The following is an 18607-nucleotide window of genomic DNA, read 5'->3' on the forward strand; positions in this document are numbered from 1 at the left end:
TAGTGAAATAACATTTTGACAATTTAAAAAAATGTTTCTTACAATTTTTTTGAACTAGCTGTATGCCCTGTGGTCCTCTTTGCAAATCCCACGCTATTCTGTGGGTCTCCAGCAAGGGGTAATGGTGCATACCTTTTCCTGAAGGCTGCAGGTGCCATGTCCCATGCTTTCATCAGCACAAGGAGTAAGGGGCTCAAGGTAGCTCTCAAATTCAAACCAGTGTCAGCATGTGCCAGGGTAGAATAACCGTCAGAGCAGCCGGGCTGACTTGGGTGGTGTTCATCATTTAAAGACTTTGCACTATATTTATTAAGCAACTGTTCTAAATAACTCGGTTTTTAGGTCATGAAGAGATTCTCTGAGGCAGTCTCTACTGAATGAATAAACAGCATTTAGATATTAAGGTAAAACTGTCTCCAAAGGTGCTAGCTTTTTTGGGAAACCTCTGTGTTTAATGAATAGAGGAAGGTTCTGAGTAATGCAATAGGAAAGTGCTTACACTAGTCAAAAACTATTTAATACCTTTTTATTTGTGGGCCCATAAATCTTCCAGCAGTGAAAACTGAAGGCTGCAGACAATGGGAGAGTGAGGAAGACCTATGGGATTCCCAAACCAGAAATTATGGGTAATTGCATCCCAGTCTCCTGCATACAACCTGCCCGCCACGCTTTAAAATTTAAGTAGTGTCTTAGGCTTCTCTGGACTTCAAGCTCATTGCACTTTCAGATTTATTTTTAACAAGGCCATAAACCATGTCTGTTGAGTCGGAAATTTCTAATTGTTCAGCCAAGTCTTTTACCGGCAAAAGACAGGCTTAGTGGTCACAACTATTGGGTTGAAACCTTTAGCTTCCCTCGAGTGGTGGGTCCAGCTCTGAGCAGCATTAACTCAGCTTTTTCGTCCTTCTGACAGAAACTGAGTTCTGGGCAGTGTCTGGTTTTTCCAAAAGCCGTGGCAGGAATTTGGATGGACTTTGTATCTACAGCTTAATTTATCAGTATAGAAGACCTTCTAGGATTTGGGCCTTGGTTATAAATCTGAAGTGTAAAATCTAATAAAGCACAATAGTGAAGTGTCTTTTGCTTTATTTAAGCTCTCCTGAACCGGGGAAATGGCATCAAGTAGTTTATTGTCTTGGGAAATAGGAGAAGAGTTCCCCTTGGGGGAAAAAAGACTTAAAACAAAGCTTTGACCAAGAGCTCTGTGTAGCTCTTGAGGGCTAGAGCCTATTTCAGTTTACACACCAAAATGGCGTGTAGGAAACCACAGCACTGCAGTGTTCGGCACTTACATACTTTCTGCGATGAAGATCTGCCCATGCAAGTGTGCACGCTCCCACAGACCATGTTCATCATGGCCGTGCTCTAGCCAGGCAGACACACGGCAGAATAACGTCTCCCTGGTAAGCGCATAAGGCTTGTAAGACCCAAAACTCTACTCAGAGAAAAACCACAGCCAGTCTAGGAGTTAAGGCACCTATCCCCAGAGCAAGAAACTGGGGAATCTCAGTTTTCTCCTCACCAAGGCTAAGTACAGATAGTCAAAAAGCCCAAGTCTGAAGCGATTCCGTGTTTGCAGGTTAGTCTAAGCTGCACTGATTAAACTGAGAAACAACTGGATGGACATTCACTTTTGATTCAGGAAATGCATCCACATGCCTGCAGTGGCTGAGGCCAGAAGCTGTGGGGAGCTAGAGCACAGCTCTCTGCACGTAGCCAGCATGGGCTGTGTGTTTGCTTTCTCTTCCTGCTGTCCCCAAGGTCTCTGGGATTTGCAGTCCAGACTCAGAGCAGCAGAACTCTACCTGCTTCCAGGCACAGGCAGGGGCTACTTCCTGGTGCCTCCGGGGTTTGTAGTCCACCATCTCAGCCAGGAGTAAGTTTGAGTGGTGGAAGGGGTGTTTAACCCTACCCCACCTCCCTGCCCCAGACTGCAGCCAGGGTTTGCTGGGGGGGAAGCAGTCCCTGCCTCTCCTTCCCCCTTCCCCCCACCCATCACTTCTCTGCTGGAGCAGACAACACAGCGCAGCCTAGCCCAGGGCTGCAAGGCATGCTGGCATGCTGTGGGACTGTGATTTAACTTGAACCACAAATGGGTCTGGGGCAGAAGTTTCATAAGCTGATTTGACCCAAATCAGTTAAGTCTGATACTGCATTCAGCCAGGTTTATCTTAAACCAGTTTGAGCCATTTTGGCTAGGGACAGACATTACACGTAAGCTAGTTTAAGTGATCAGAAACTGGTTTAAACCTGTAACAGATCAAACATTCAGTGCATATAAACCAGTTTCCAAATGGCTGAAACTGGTTTGAGATAAGTCTGGTTGAATGTAGTATAAAAGTTAACTAATTTGGCTCAAGTCTGTTTATGCAATGTCTGTCCCAGACCCCTTCCTGGTTTAACTTAAACCAGAGTCTCCCAGCATCCTGACATGCTCTCTGGGCTGGGCTCTCTGCTCCCCAGCCAGAGCAGGGACAGGCAGAGGCGAGGGTCTGGCCAGAGAGGGGTTTAATTCCTCCGTCCTTGTACCACCAGCAGGGACCTGAGCCGGGTCTCCCGGGCGCTCCCCTCTTGCTGCTGCAGCGGTGGGCCAGCATAGCCCCTGAGACAGAGGGGGAAGAGAGGTGGTTATTTTCCCCTCTACCCCCACTGTCCCTGGGGGACCGTAGCCCAGTGTGCCCACCATGACTGCTGCTAAGTGGTGGAATAAGGTCCCTCCTGTCCCCTCTGTCAGATGCTGCTGGGAGGGGGAATAACCCTCGTCCCTGCCCCCCCCCAAGGAGCCCTACCATTCAACATTTGGCTGTGCCCCAACCCCAACAGCAGGAGGGGGCAGAGCCCTTGATGGAGGCAGCAGCCCCTTTTATAGTATCAGGAAGCGCAAGCCCCTTCCTGGTGGGGGTGCTGCACTGTGGGGTGGACAGAGCTGCAGTCGACTGCGCGCAGCATCACTGGGGCTCAGAGTGGGCCAGAGCCCTTCAAGGCCCACCTAGCAGCATGGTCTGTAGCAGCTTTCCCTGCCCTGCCCCACCAGGAAGTGGTTCGCACTTTGGGAAACCATGGTGGTGCTGGTGCTCCAGTCATGGTCACTCCCCACTCGCCGCTGCAGTGGTGTCCTGCGATGCCCTGGGGACAGAGAGGGGAATAACCCCATCCCTGCCCCCACGTAAGGGGCCTGCTGACAGCATCTGGCCTGCCCCTGCCCCTGCCTGGTGGGGCAGGGGAGGGGCCAGATGCCACCAGCAGGGCCCCTTAGGTGGGATCAGAGACAGGGGTTATTTCCCCTCCCTCTGGCATACAGCAGAAGGGACAAGAGGGGGCTTATTCTGCTGCTCAGCAGCGGTGGTAGTCAGGGTGGACAGACCCAGCTGTGGTCCCCCAGGGCAGTGGGGCTAAAGGGGAGAATAACCCCCAACCCTGCCCCCTCTGCCTCAGGGGCCATGCTGGCCTACCACTGCAGCAGCGATGGGGGAGCACCCGGTAGACCCAGCTCGGGTCCTTGCCAGTGGGACAGAGAGAGGGGAATTAAACCCTTCCATGGCCAGTTCAGCCCAGACTGGCCACATCCATCCTCCTCCCTCTCCCCCTACCCCGCCTCCCAGCACAGCTTCCCTGCAGCCGAAGGCATGCTCTAGCACCCACTGGCTCCTGGTCTGAGCAGCTGCAGGCATGTGCTCACACTGGCTGAGTCCAGAGGGAATGTCTGTACTGTTACAAACTGGTTCAACTCAAGCAGGTTAGACTAACTTGCAAAGGTTGAATCAATCCAGGCTCTGGCTTTCTGAACATCTGTCCCTAGCCTTTGAAACTAGTTTATGTACACTGAACTTTCTGATGACTTAAATTGGCTTATGTGTAACTTCTGTCCCTAGCCCAAGAGGAAGTTTGAAACTTCATCTGCTGCCTCCCAAGTAAAGTGACCTAACCACAAAGCTGCAAGTTAAGTATCAGCCAGTTACTTTCATGTAATTTGTGCTTCACAATGGCACACACTTTTTTGTTCAAAATGAACTATTCCAGCATGACAGCAACGTTCAAAGCTGTGGGTTAATATAGACCTTTTTATTGTTCTCAAATGTCACAGACTGTACAAACCATGACCATAGCTTTTGGAAAAAGGTACCTAAAATGAACTAACTTACCCCCAATTTAAATACCTGTATGTATGCCCTGACTTTCAAAATATCTGAGTGACTTGTGACCAGGTTTAACAGGGCAGATCCTTGCTCCTAGATAACATCACAATTTTGAAAATGGCCTCACAGAACAGACAAAGAGTTGGTAGCATTTTCCCTCTAAAAGGAACTTTGTAAAAATTCTGTTTCCTCCTCATTGTGTTTCAGGTCAGATCTGCAGGTCATCAGTTAAAAAGATGCGTGTACAATTCAAAGGTCTGTTGGTACAGCACTGAGTCAGGGATCCAGATTCTCTTCTCAGTTCTGCTACCACCTGACTATGTTGTTGAGCCACTTCACATTTTGTTACTTCTGTTTGCCCCACCTCAAAAATGGGGAGACTCATGCTTTCTTATAATGTCCTACATAGGGCGCCTATACTCATGCAGCGCGGATGCTCAAACACACTGTAATTACAGTGCGTTGGAGTAGACTCAATTAATTGAGTCTGCTGGAGTGTGGCAATTGCCGCATTTCAGCAGATTCCCGTATCATATGTATCAGCATCCCCGCGCTGAAAAATGGCAGTGGGAGCACTTTAACTAAAGCTCATTGAGTTTTAGTTAAAGTGCCTCTGCTGTCATATTTCAGCGTGGGGACAGTGATACACATGACACTCTGGGTGCTTTAATTAGAGCAGCTCTCAGAGCTCCTCTAATTAAAGCACCCCCCATATTCCCAAAGCATGTGTATAAACGCTCTTAGAAATTAATTCTAACAATTCTGCGTCCAGCAAAACAGAATTCAGTTCATTCTTCAGTGTCCTGTAGCCGTGCTGTGCAAGAGCTGACAAGCATGACAAAAATTTAATAACTTCCCTTTATCCATATAACAGGAAGATCTACTTTAAATACACACAAAGAGTGGGTCTAGCCGGGTAAGATGATTCCATCATGCCAAACAGAGCTTTGCTTGCATAGGATATAGCCTGAAATATCCCCATACAGCCAACTATAGTATATAGTAAATAGCCCCATACAGCAAACTATAGCAGCAATTCAGCTAGCAGAGGAAGAAGATAGGCTGAGTCAGCCTGCCAGGCTTCATACCTGTATAATCGTGTGGATAAGACATTTAACTAAACCTGCTGTCTCATAAGCCTGCTGTTGTAACAGCCCAAGAAGCTCATAAAGCTCTCTCTACCTTTTAAACACTTATTTTTGACAGAAAATTGGATGGTATGACATGTTGCCTTCTAGAAGAGGCGCTGCCTATCACCTTACTGCTGATCCGTTTGATTAGCGAGCTGTAATGTAAGTCATCTGTGAAAGACCACCTGTCCTTTTGCTGCAAGCACCTCTAGCATATCTCTTTGCCGTGTCGCACTTTTTTGCATGGTTCTTGATTGATGGAAGTTTGTCTCTCTGAGCCATGACTTAGAAAATAAATCATTCCCTTTTCCATCCTCTCTGTGCTTTCCACATCACAAAGCCCATGTGGTTCATCAAAACTCTTGAACAGCAATACTATATACATAATGAGGCAGACGAACAATATGTAATAACAAGGATTATTTGGGAGTTAAGTTGCACAAGGAGCAGGATAGAAACAGCTGCAAATAGGAAATATATTTACTCCATCAACAGCAAAGATGGGTGTCCTCCCCCCACAACCTCCATCATGTGTGCACAAGACAAGAAACTACATATGACAAGAAAGTACAATTTTCAAGAATGAAAATGACAAAAATGACAAGAAAATACAATGTGGAAACCCATTGGGAACATGTTTCTGTTTTCACTTTCACTAGAATAAAGAAGAAGAAACTCCATAACTATAAGCAATGGACTTAAACCATTAGAAGTCAGAGCAGACTTGAGCCTTTTGCCTGTGAGAAATGCAACATGGAGGATTCGATCCTTATTTCTGGGAGCCACCCTTGTGGTGGCCAACCACATCACCGTGCATCAGCAGATGCATGGCAAACAGACCCAAGGAGGGGATGCTTTCCCTCTATGCGGCATTGGTCAGACTGCAGGTGGAGTACTGCATCCAGTTTTGGGGGCTGCACTTCAAGAGAAATGTTGATAGACTCGAGAGGGTCCAGAGGAGGCCACTCGTATGGTCAGGGGCTTACAGAACAAGCAGTATGAGGAGAGACCGAGGGACCTGGACCTCTTCAGCCTCCGCAAGAGAAGGCTGAGACGTGATCTCGTGGCCACCTACAAATTCATTAGGGGGACGCAGCAAGGGATCAGAGATGCTCTGTTCACCAGGGCACCTCTTGGGGTAACAAGGAACAGTGGTCACAAACTGACAGAGAGCAGATTTAGGCTAGATATCAGGAAAAACTTTGTCACGATAAGGGTGGCCAAAATTTGGAATGGGCTTCCCAGAGAGGTGGTGCTCTCCCCTACCTTGCAGGTCTTTAAGAGACAGCTGGGTAGGCATCTGGCTGGGGTCATCTGACCCCAGCACTCTTTCCTGCCTAGGCAGGGGGTTGGACTCGATGATCTGTTGAGGTCCTGTCCGGCCCTACCAACTACGAATGTATGAATCTAGGAGCTGAGAATTTGGATCTGAAAATACAAAAAAAAAAGGAAAATTGCAATACTTGCACATCCAAAGAGATGCACTGGAAATCCACTTAGATCAGTTGAATACAACAGCTCCTTCTTAAGAAATATGTGCTGGGGGGAAGAGGGGGGGGGTGACCTTTCTGTCTGAAACATGCCAGCTCACAATAGAGAGAGAAACAGAGCTGAGGAAAGCTAAATTTTATAAAGTTGTGAACGCCCTGGGAATTTAAGCAGTGTTATACAGGAACGCATGTGTGAATATAGTAGATTTATGAGGCTAGTTTGACGTCCTGTATGAGGAACTTTAAGTTTTTCAACACCTTTCCATAAGCAAAAAGAGCCCCTCGTCTGGTGGGAATTCAGTCAATTTCCTTGTGTTTTTTTGGCCGTTTCCTAAGTTGCAAGGTTACTAATGGTAATTACAGACCTGGTTTTTGCCTTGCGAATTCTGGCTGTGCAGAATTGGCTTCTTGGCATGCGTTGAATCTCCCTGCAGAAGGTTTTTAAATAACTGGCCCTCGGTAGGGATTATTGCAACACTTGATTAGACAAAAGCAACCTTTCCTCATCCCTTTCTTTGTAGAATATAGTAACTGCTTTTCTTTCATGTTTTGCCCTCCCTAAGTGGCCATAAACCACAATTTAGATGTTCATTATAACAGCTCCTAGTAGCTTTGCTGCAGTGAAAGAGCTGTTTTCAAAGTATTTTAATAACATTCATAACAAGCTTACTCCGGTCTAGAATTTGGCACCCAAGTGCTTAGCCTTGGAGTGATGTAAATATTCATATATATAAATGCAATGATAGAAAGTTAACTATTCTTTAAGGGGAGGGGAAGTGGTTTTTAAGATGGGAAAGCAAAAAATGGTAATTTTTAATAGGGAAGAAGAATATAGAAATAGCAAAATCCCCTGTTAGGTTGTCTGTTCATTGGGAATTGCTCCTTAACCTTCAGTGGCTTTAGACAGCATCTCTCTTAAATGAGGATGATGAGGGATTCCCGAAGTCCTTTGCAGAGCTGCTCTGCACTGTTTGGGGACTCTTCTTGATAATCTGTCTGGTTCTTGGGTGTGGTAGCATCCCTTTTATTATATCTCCAGTATATCCTCTCGCTCCTTAAACTTTTCACCCTCCTTTGTGTTCATGCCACTCGGGCCTCCACTCGGCAAAAGCGCATCCTTAACTTTAAGCAGGTGAGAAGTTGAATCCATTCAGAGCAAAATGCTTCAACATGTGCCTAAGTTATTGGGCTTGGTGGAATTTAAGCACCTGCTTAAATGTAAGCCTGGGCCAAAATACTTTTTCTGATTTAAAGCCAGAGATATCTGACCCACGTGCAAGTCGGGATCAGTGTTGTGAGGAAGACAAATACCCTTTCTCATTCAGCGTACATAGTCTAAATGTTTTACAGATACAGAAGGTGTGAGGTTTTGAAATCTTGGCTAGGTTGAAATCTGTGGGAATTTTGCCACTTCAACCCTAGAGTCCAGGGGCCTGACACCATATTTGGAGTAAATAATGAATGAGCTCCAGCATGGAAAAAAAAGAAAAGTTGCTATTTAAGCCAATTAACAAGCGAACTGGTTCACATCCAGTGTCTTAGCCACTGCCAAGCGAATGGCACATTCTAGGGGCAAAATGCCAGGAAAACTCAGAGAGCAGGTCCTGTAAGGCCTGACCAGGAACGGCAGCAGATGCATCACCCCGCGCCGCTCCCTCCCTGGTTCAAGAGTAACCCTTCACTGTCATCTGCTGGTCCCACTTTATCCTGCCCTATCTCTTTGGTTCTGGGACTCTCGTACTAGCCTGGTGATCTAGCCATTCTCTGCTAAGAGCAGATGCCACCTGCAAGTCACCGCATAGTGACTTGGTTGTGCAGATTATCAGACTTCCCATGCAGCATCTTCCATACGACACAGGAGCTGCAAAAACAACAACAAAATGTATCGGTCCAGACCTCTGGGAATACAAGGAACGTAGTAGTGATCCAAGAGACAGAATGCATCATCTCGACCATGAATGTCTAACTGTGTTGCAGATACTAGTCCCAGATAGCTGAATTAAAGGTGGAAGCTGGGGTTTGCTTTGTTTTTGGATTTTGTTGCTAACTTCACCCTTTAGAGATCTCATAAGTGATCATCCTCTATCATGTTTCCCTTTCATGCCAGAGATGAAGGTTTTCCCTTAAAGCCAGTTGTCTGATTTCTGTGTGATTGTGATGTTTGCCCCTTTTAATTACCATCAGAGACCTAAAATCTGTCTTCTTATTTTGTGACACACACCAGGGTGAGGGTGAACGATGAGTATATTTTCATTTTAAAACCGTTTGCTGTTAAAGTTGATATGGAAAGCCCCAAAAGAGAAGGTTTCTCTTGCCATCTCTGCTTTCAAGAAATAGGAGAAAATAACAAGTGTCTTGGCCTGCTATGTAAAGATACTGACTGTCCTTGATTCCTGTATGTATAATGTTAGCAGTGGTCTCGTCCCCCGAGATTACCCAGCCACAATTGTTTAAACCTGTCTTCAGTATTTATCTGTTTTTCTTCCCACTGAAAATCAGTTTGGATGCAAAGAAACATATTTCACTGCTGTTACTACAATATGTATTGATTTTTTTCCCCTCTATAACTTATGTTGCATTTAATTAAATTACAACGAACAGCTGATGTACTTCAATAATTAAGACATTTGACAACATGTTTTTTAATAAGTGTTTTCTTTCTCATATCTTTATTGTTTATATGGATGCATGCACACATGTGTAGACTGCTGCCTGGACCAACTCTCCAAGAGCAAAATCCAAACTACTCAGTTATAAATCAGAGTGATGTGTTTTATATGCAGCTTCCCAACTCTGGTAATACTGTCGCATTTAAAACAATAGGTGAAAAGAAGTGCGTTGCATTTGAAGATATCTTTGGGTAGCCTTCTAAAACTCACCCTTTCTCCTTCTTCTCTCCATCTCTTTAGCTGCGTGGTTTTGCTCTCTCCCATTTACTTTCTTAAATGCTACATAAAGGCAGCCCTGAAAATATAGGGCAACCTTTTCAGAAGCATCTAGTAACTTGGGTACCTCAGATTTTTGGTTCCCAAACTGAGACATCATCGTGTGTTCCCACTTCCAGCACTTTATGGAAATAGGGCTTTTTGGAAGTACTCAGCACTTTTGGGAAATAGGGCTCCTATGAGGTGTCTGAAGCTGGTTACAGTAACCATGAGGCACCCAAAATTCCCAGGCACTTTTGCAAATCTCTACATGTGCACTTCAAAGAGATTCAGAAAGTGTGTGTAGCAGCTGTGGGTCTAAGGAAGAGGCATCAGGAATGGTTTGGGACCCACGCACGCGATCGTGAGAAGAGGATTTCCCTCTAGTCCAGGGGTTTTCAACCTTTTTTAAAAAGTGTACCCCTTCTGGTGGGTACCTCTTCTGGAGTGTACTCCCTTCTGGACACGGGCGGGGAGGTGCTGACGGCTGGCCAGGGAGTGGTGGGACAGGGAGGTTGCCAGCGCGAGAATGTGGCACGCGACAGGGACGTGGCTCGTGGTGGCGACATGGAGTAGTCGATGGTGGCAGCAGCCACCACATGCAAGCTCCCTGCACCGCTTCCCTGCACCGCCGGCTTCCCAAGTACCCCCGGGGGTACAGACAACCTCTACTCCATAAAGGCAACCTTTCTTTTGTATGTGTAAATAGCTGGTACTGAGAGATCAACCTTCTGCTGTCTGGTGGAATGACCTGTGCCTTTTAATTTCGTTCTTAGATTATTCCAATCCAGTTGCCACACAGACACTATAATTTTAATGTTGAAGACTCAGACGAGGGGGCCATGGATGTGAAGGAAAGGAAACCGTACCGATCTCTGACCAGGCGCCGCGACACAGAGCGCCGCTACACTAGCTCCTCCGCAGAGAGCGAAGACAACAAAATACCCCAGAAGTCCTACAGCTCCAGTGAGACTCTGAAAGCTTATGATCAAGATTCCAGGTTGACCTACAGTAATCGGGTCAAAGACATGGTGCACCAGGAGGCTGATGAATTTTGCCGAACAGGTAAGCACATTTCAGCAGGTGCTGCTGTAAGCAGTGTGAGTTAATCAACTCTGTGCTGAGGTCGAAGGCTGGGCGGGGGGAATTGCTCAGAGCTCTAAAGGACTGTGAGACCAAAAAGCTAGAAAATGTCTTCATGACATTGCATGGCATAGGAGAGAAAGGGAGAGAAAGTGGCATGCTGTACTTGGAAGTAAAGGCAACACTTATGATGGGCATCTCTAGCTACTGCCTGAGTAGGAGTGACATGGAAAAGTGACACTCCACAGACAGCACATATGGCTACTCAGCAAGCAGTGTTGCCATTGTAGAGCATGTTGGCATTAATGAGATGACTTGAATTTAGCTTGGGTGGGTAACGATAGGAGTGCAGGTGCCTGGGCCTGGGCTTCCATCATATTGTACAAGCAGAGAATCTAGGTGCTGCCACATCTTCACAGCTATCACCTGTGCTAGCTAGATTGAAGCCGGCACCTGGATATGTGCCTGCCCGTGCTAGAGACATACCTTTGTGCTCCTGAAATGGGTAACCAGAGGAAGTGGAAGGTGCAGGGGATCATACAGGGAATGGAAAGACGGACAGAGGAGTGTGTAATGGGCTCTCACGGTGCTTATGGCTCAGGACAGGATCAGGAACTGGTTCAAACAGGTAAAAGTACACAAGTTCAGTGCACTTAAACTGCTTTCAAAATGGCTGAAACTGGTTTAAGATAAACCTGGATGAATGTAGTATCAGACTGGTACTAACTGTCTGACTGACTGATTAACTGATTTAGGCTGTAGTATCAGACTTAACTAGGAACTTCTATCCCAGATCCCCTCCTGATTCAACTTCACTCAAAGTCCTCCAGCATCCCAGGATGCTGTGCAGCCCTGGCCTGTGCACTCTGCTCTAGCACAGCATAGCCTGCCCTGCCCCCAGCTGTCAGTAGCTGGGCGATTCCCCCAGCTTCCTCCCCTCCTCATCCAAGGGAATCAGCTCAGCTCCCAGATGTGTGATGGGGGGAATAAAGCCCCCACTACAGGCTTTCCCCTCCCCGCCCCTCATATGCTGAGCACAGCGTGGCTAGGACTCCAGAGCTGAGCGGGCAGCAAGGAGTGGGGCGTTTTCCCTTTTTATTGTTCATGTGTGTGCATGCATGCATGCTGGTATGTGTATATAGCCAGCTCAGGAAGGGCATGGGTGGGTGATCAAGCTGGCTCCCAGTTCAGGTGTGGGGAGTAAAGGCCCCATTGCAGGCTGCACCCTCTGTCCTGGACACGTCCTGGCGGGGGGGCTGGAATAGTGGGGAGGGGGATGGGAGAGAGCAGGGACTGCTTTCTCCCCATCTCCCTCCTCCGCCAGCCTCCTGGCCAGGGAGGGGCCGTGGTGGGGTGGTCGCCCACAGTGGGGGCTTTGGTCCCCACCCAAGCTGGGATCTAGGGTGATCAGCCAGACATATCCCCTCCCCGGCTGGCAGGCCAGCTGAAGAGGGAGTGGAGGGGAAAAGCAGTCTCCACTGTGTACTTCCCCTCACCTGCACCCGGCACAGTCTGGCTGGGGGTCCAGAGCCGGGTAAGGGTCATTTTCCACCCCACACACTCCCTCCTCAGCTGGCCCGCTGGATAATGAGGGTGATTGGCTTGACTCCTGGCTCCAAGTGTTGCGGAGAGGAAGAGTTGGAAAAAGGCCCTGCTGGGGGCTTCCCCTCTCCCCACATTCCCGCTGTGCTGGGGAGACCCTGGCTGGGGATGCAGTGACAGGTGGGGGGGGGAAGGGTAGGGTTGCCCCCACAGCCCATCCTCAGCCAACCTGGACTGAAAGAGAGGGAGAAACACCCTACTGGGAACTTCCCCTCTTCCCTGATGCCAGGGAGACCCCGGCTGGGGGTCCGGTGGGAGTGCTTTCCCCACATCCTCAGCTGGCTAAAGAGAGGGCCTGGCTGGGGGAATCACCTGGCTCCCAGCTCTCTGCAGTGGCTGGCAGGCTGGGAGGCATGCTGTAGCGCTCCTGGTATGGGGCCCTACAAGCATCTGGCTCCCTTTCGGGTTTGAAAAGTGAACCTTGGGTTACTTTCTCATTGGTGCATTCTAAGCAGTTCACAGAAACCTGCAAAGATTGAATCAATTCACCCTTGGTCTTTTGTACTGTCTGTACTTAGCCTGTGAGAGCAGTGCTAAGAAGTACCTCCATGTCCAACTGCTCCTACTGTGCATATGCCAAACCCATGTAGGAGGCAGGGAGGCTGCCCTGAGGTTGTACTTCCTGCTGTTTTTAAGGGTGGCTTTCTGGGATTAGTGCAGACAGGGTGTTTTTCTCCTCCAGGTCTCTCAAAGCAGATCCAGAGGCAGCTGGTAGTACAAGCAAGAGACCTGGGTTCTCAAAAGTGGATATGCACAATTGCACTTATCCAGCTCACTTCCGGAGCTTGCACTGTTTCATCTGCAAGTGTGTTTTTTATGCAGGCCCAAGGAAATAGCATGTATAAAGCCCACAGAAAGCCTGTAATGGGCAGTAGTTAATGGCACAATAAAGTACCCTTACATGCTTTTAATAATACTTTGCAATTAGATAACACCTTCCCATCTAGCAACTCAAAAGTACATCATAATCTCCAAGGAACCCAAGGAAGGAAAAGAGGCCTTTCAGGTAATTGAATCTGTTCCTCAGCATGTGCGGGATTGCTACTTAAATGCAGTATGTTCACCCCATGCAGTAGATGTGCATTATTCAAGACAGATAAACTGAATCCAGCAGAAGTGATGAGGCTTGGAGAAGGTCACACAACTGGTCTAGGCATCCCATCACCAAACTGACTGCCCACAGATTTTTCATTCCATGATTTTCATCCATTTCCACTGTTCTTGAAATGTCCTGTCTCCTTCACTGCACAATTAGGCTTGACCAGCGGTAACAATTAGCCCTTAGACTTCATGATCTATATTCCCAGTGGGTGGAAATCAGCATCATTCTGTGACTTTAATGGAGGTGCATCAGTTTATACCTGCTAAGAACTGGGCCTCGTTACCTTCTGGTATTTTTTTGCTTGACACCAACAAGGCAAACAGATGTGTTTTTCCAGAGTTGTCTTGGGAGGCAGAGGAGGGAAACATCTGAATTGACTGAATAAATTCAGTAAATAAACAAGTCAGCATTAAAATTGTTTTAGCCAGAGTGCAAGTGCCAAGAAAGTCAGCGGGGCTAGTCAGCATAGCAAAAAATAGACCAGACCTGAATTAAAAAGTCTCAGATATTTATTATCTTCCTTTTATTGACTTGAGTTCTCCCAGCTTAAAAGGCTACAGTGAGCGTAGAATATGAAAATCAATGCATCTCATGCTGTTTATTGCAAATAAATTTGATTTTGAGTTAATTGTAGCAGTCATTTTTTCATAATTTATGAGCTGCTCTGCTGGAGAATATAACTCAAGCTGCACATTGATGTGTTTGACATTGGAGAGTGTGTTTGGTGGCAGAGAGAGGTTGAACTTGCCACAGTGGATCAGTGGGGCTCACATCAGTACCATGGAGGCCAACGCAAAAGATTAAACGGGCTGGTGCTGGCCTAATAATTATTCCAGGATCCAAACGAAAGCACAAGCTAGAGGGGTGGACAAGCGCTACGTCTCTGGGGAGATGCAGGTACCCCCGTTGTATCACTTGCTGGATAAGGCAGTGGAAGGGGAGTGAAGGTTTCTCCCACAGCAGAGCAGCAGCACTGGATTGATTTATCACGCGCTTGCTCTGAAATCTCCAGGCTGGACCTTACAGTTTACTAGAGCATACCCCTGTCAACCCTGTCAGAAAGCTTCATCTATTTTAGTTAATTAAAAAGGTGTGAAGTTCATGAACAGCTGATGTACTCGGAGCATTGCAGACCAGCGCTCGTAAACCAGGTGAACCATGCTCATTTTCTTCCCACGTCAGGGAGTTTCTTCTCTGCATTTTATTTAGGACTGGCGTTAAGTCCCTTGTTTTCTCACCCTCTTTCAGTTTGAAGCTCCTTCCCCTCTCCCTTTTTCACAGACAACGGTAGAGCTAACAGACTTCGGCAGATATTTCTGTCTCGGAAAGAAAAAAGAAAATGCCAGTCGCGTGTTTAGCAGTGCTATAGGCAGGCTCGCCCTCTGGAAGAGGCCTTGTGGTGAGCCAGCTCTTCTGCATCTGTAAACCACAAAACGCAGAATATGGCTAGGAATAGTAAAAACCTAATGTTTGTAGTTTGGGGCACTTTCCTAGAAATAGGCAGTTTAATGTCAATGCATGGAAGGGTGGGGAGAATCGCAAGCTGTAGCTGGGCTTTGAGGTAGGGAATGAAACGTGGTGCTGTACCCAGACCTGAAGTCCAGTGCTGAACTTTGTGTCTAATGGGCAGAATCAGGCATGCCTGGTCATAGTGGCTGGCCCACAACTTCCCCAAGCTCATGCATTCAGATTAGGGTCGCCAGCTCCGGATGAATGTATTCTGGGAAGCTTTGTCACGTGCCATCATGTCATTCGTGCCTGTTCTACTATACTCTAAAGCTTTACGTCAGGAAGGCAAATACACATGACTATTACATTTTAAAAACCCACTGGACTACTGTATACATCAGATTCAACATTTAATATTTATTTTAATGAATGCCCTATCACTTATCTCCCAGGGGACTCTCCTGGAGCTTTCTGTCTAATTCCTGGCGACTCCAGGGCAATCCTGGGGGGGTGGCAACCCTCATTCAGCCTCACCTCAGAGAAAGAGGTTCAAGCTGTGACCTAGTCTGAAACCGGATCCTGAGTTTAGATGTAAGGGATTTGGTCTTGGCCCATGGTCTTTGAAGAAGAACTGAAACCATTTCTTCCCCTCTGATTCATTAAGTGATTTATTCTGGCACTTTTGCACAGTGCTTTTTGAGCTTATTGTCCAAACAAACTGTGCCGTCCAGTGAGAGTTTGAAGGAAAGAAGGATTTTGCTAAATAACAGTTCAAAAGTCAGCTCTCCAACTCTACGAATCATTTGGTCCACCATTGTTACCCCGCTGCTTCAGGGGAGAAACAGGGCTGCCCTTCAACCGTGCATAGCAACAGGAAGAGAGGAACACTGTATCCATGGGAAACCACGGGAGAGGTTCGTTAGGCAGAGCATAATGACCCAAACTGAAATCTGGCCAAGACACGGGAATTACAGCCCCCCGGTGCTACAGCAAGTTCCCTGACTCCAGCCGATTGTGGTATACTAGGGGCACACCGTGCGAGATAAATGCGCAGTGCCAATAAAGCCATTCACCAGATGCCACCATCTTTTAAGGAGACTGGCTGCTGAAAACAGAGGGTGTAAATGAATAAATACATGTGCAGAAGCGGATCTGAATGGCACCGCTAATGGCTCTCCCAAACACTCCAGCACACCTTCCTGAATAGAGCGTGCTAAATATTTGAAGCCTCATTCACACTGACTTGGGCTGCTTATGAAGCTCTGCAGGTAACTAGAAACAAACTCAAAAGTCATTTCTCAGGTTATAGTTTTAGCCAGCTAAACAACTGCATCTGTTTGCAGCCAAATAACCTCTGCTGTGGTCATGACATAGCGTAGAAGTTAAGCTGCCCGGTGAGTGATTCGCACTTGGATGCAAGACCTCCAACGAAAACCTTGGCCCTGCAAGAAGCAGTTTCGGTGATCCCCGCGTCTGCCCTGAGAGCCAAGGAATCGGCCGCTAAATCAGCACTCCAGGAAGACTCTGCCTTAAATGGGTCGTCCCCTTTCCGTCACGATTCACAATGCAATCCTGACTCCTGCTCTTCATTTCCCACGTTGTGTTACTTTTCCTAAGAGCCGGTGGATTGTTTGCTTATTTCTGGTGGGGTAACAGTGTCTGGTAATTAGAGGAAGACACCAAGAGGCAGAAATTCTGCCACTGTTCGTGCTGGACAAATCAGCTAACCTCTCTGGTAGTTTCCTTAACTACAAAATGAAATGCTAATGCTCAGTTTAGCTCATGAATGTACAGTATCTTGATAGGTGTAAAGTCTATTCTAAGGGCGTAGAAATTGGACTTGATACTAATTTTCCTATGTGCTGCTAACAATAGCAATTACTCCCATTTTACAGATGGGAAAATTGAGGTTCAGAGAGGTCAAGTGTCTTGCTTGGTATCACGCAGGAAGCTGCTTACAAATACAGGCTTCCAGTTCTGTGCTTCAGCTGTGTTAGCATTGCGCATCATGTTTCTTGGGGAAGGTGGAATAGTAAATGATAAACCATCCACTGAGGCTATTTATGAATAAACAAGGAAGGATTCAAAGAAGCCAAGGACAAAAGAGCTCAGTCAATTACTTGAAATGTTAGTACCATGATAGCCTACACAGAGAAAAGTACAAGAACAGAAATTGTGTTTGCTATCATAAGGATTTGTGGCACAATATGAAAAAAGACAGCAGAGACGCGTGTTTTACTCACCAGTTCCAAGAACTCAGTGTTCTCTAATGCATAATGCACAGAGTAATACGCCAGAGCCTATAGCAAGTATCTAATCCAATAAAGTAACTCAAATGATGACCAGGGATCCTGGTTTTCTCTGATGAAAAAAAAAAAAAAACCCCAACAATATTGGGGTTAAAAAAGTAACCCAAATCCACATTTTTCCATGATCAAAATGAAACACCACTCTGTGTGTGTGTGTGTGTGTGTGTATTAGTGGCACTTCATTTTAATCATGGAAAAATGTGTATATTGAGTTACCCTTTTTAACGTGAAACTTGGGGATTTTTTTTTTTTAATCAGAGAAAACCAGGATCTCTGGTCCTGACCTGGGGGCATCAGAATGGATTTAATGGGAGTGCTGCCCTAATGCACTACCAGATCCACAGTTGTCCCCTGCCACCAGTCACAGAAACTAAGGGCACTCAGAGATGGGGCAAGAATCAGGGCTATTTCTCTCTTGCAGCTGGGGGAGCAGCTAGGGGCTTGTGTACCAGTGTCCCTGGTCCCCTCACCATTCCCCATTGAAAATACTCCTACTGCAGGAGGAGGGAGGTGTTGGTGCGGCCACCAGCCAAGAGGTTGACACAGCTCCCACTATCTTTGCTGCTGCTGAAAATAGTGTTTGATGGGAATCAGTGTGCTCGGCGATGCAGATGGGGTGGGGTGGTGGCTGCAGGAAGGGGCGGAGAGAGGGTCTGAGTACTTTGTCACTGCTGCATTAACTCTCTGGCTGTTGGCCAACACCTCCTCCCACAGCAGCTGCCCAGGGCACAAGCCTTACTGGTTATGCCTCTGATCTTATCACTTTGCGGGCAACACTCCCGATAATTAGCATCTCTTTAGTGTTTGTCATATCCGTAGCGCTGTTCAAATCACTCACTTTATCCTCACTGTGTCTCATATGAGAGGGAGGTAATTTTCCAAATGATAAAACCAAAACAGAAGTGATCAGAACCATTTTTAAAACATTTTCCTAACATTAGGTGTCTTCACTTCCGGGTACCCAACATGAGAAACTAGGGCCCCAATTGTCAGAGGTGCTGAGCGTCGACAATGGCCGTTGAAGTCAATGGAAGCTGCAAGAGCTTGCCACCTCTGAACATCAGGATGTCCCAGATAAGGCACCAAAAGTCAGAGGCCAGTTGGGAGCATTTTGACCCCAACTCAATAACCAAAGGCTCTCTATGCACACATGCAACTCTGTACCTAAAAATCATTTGCACGTGAAATGCTAACACGTTAGCATTGGTGCACAGATTGAAAGTTGCAGAAGCTGTTATCTAGGAGTACAGTGGGAGCCAACAACCCCAATTATAGACCAAGGCTCTATAGGGCTACATACTATACAAATATAGAACAAAAAAGATTGCCCATACTTGAAAGAATTTTATATACAAAAAAGATATGAGCCCAGAAGGGAATTT

General features: G+C 46.8%; 1 protein-coding gene across 5 annotated transcripts in view; it reads left to right on the top strand.

Moving 5' to 3' along the window:
• The window catches only part of TENM4 (teneurin transmembrane protein 4), a 760950-nt gene that overhangs the window by 314444 nt on the left and 427899 nt on the right, over nucleotides 1–18607 (top strand). For all 5 annotated transcript variants that reach the window (XM_019530413.1, XM_019530416.1, XM_019530415.1 and 2 more), the window contains exon 3: nucleotides 10457–10745. In XM_019530413.1, the coding sequence (XP_019385958.1) occupies nucleotides 10523–10745 (223 nt within the window). In that variant the 5' untranslated portion in view covers nucleotides 10457–10522. The remainder of the gene's footprint in view (nucleotides 1–10456; nucleotides 10746–18607) is intronic.

The sequence above is a fragment of the Crocodylus porosus genome, unplaced genomic scaffold (assembly GCF_001723895.1).
Source record: "Crocodylus porosus isolate Cpor-Errol unplaced genomic scaffold, CroPor_comp1, whole genome shotgun sequence".
In the NCBI taxonomy this organism is placed as follows: domain Eukaryota; kingdom Metazoa; phylum Chordata; order Crocodylia; family Crocodylidae; genus Crocodylus; species Crocodylus porosus.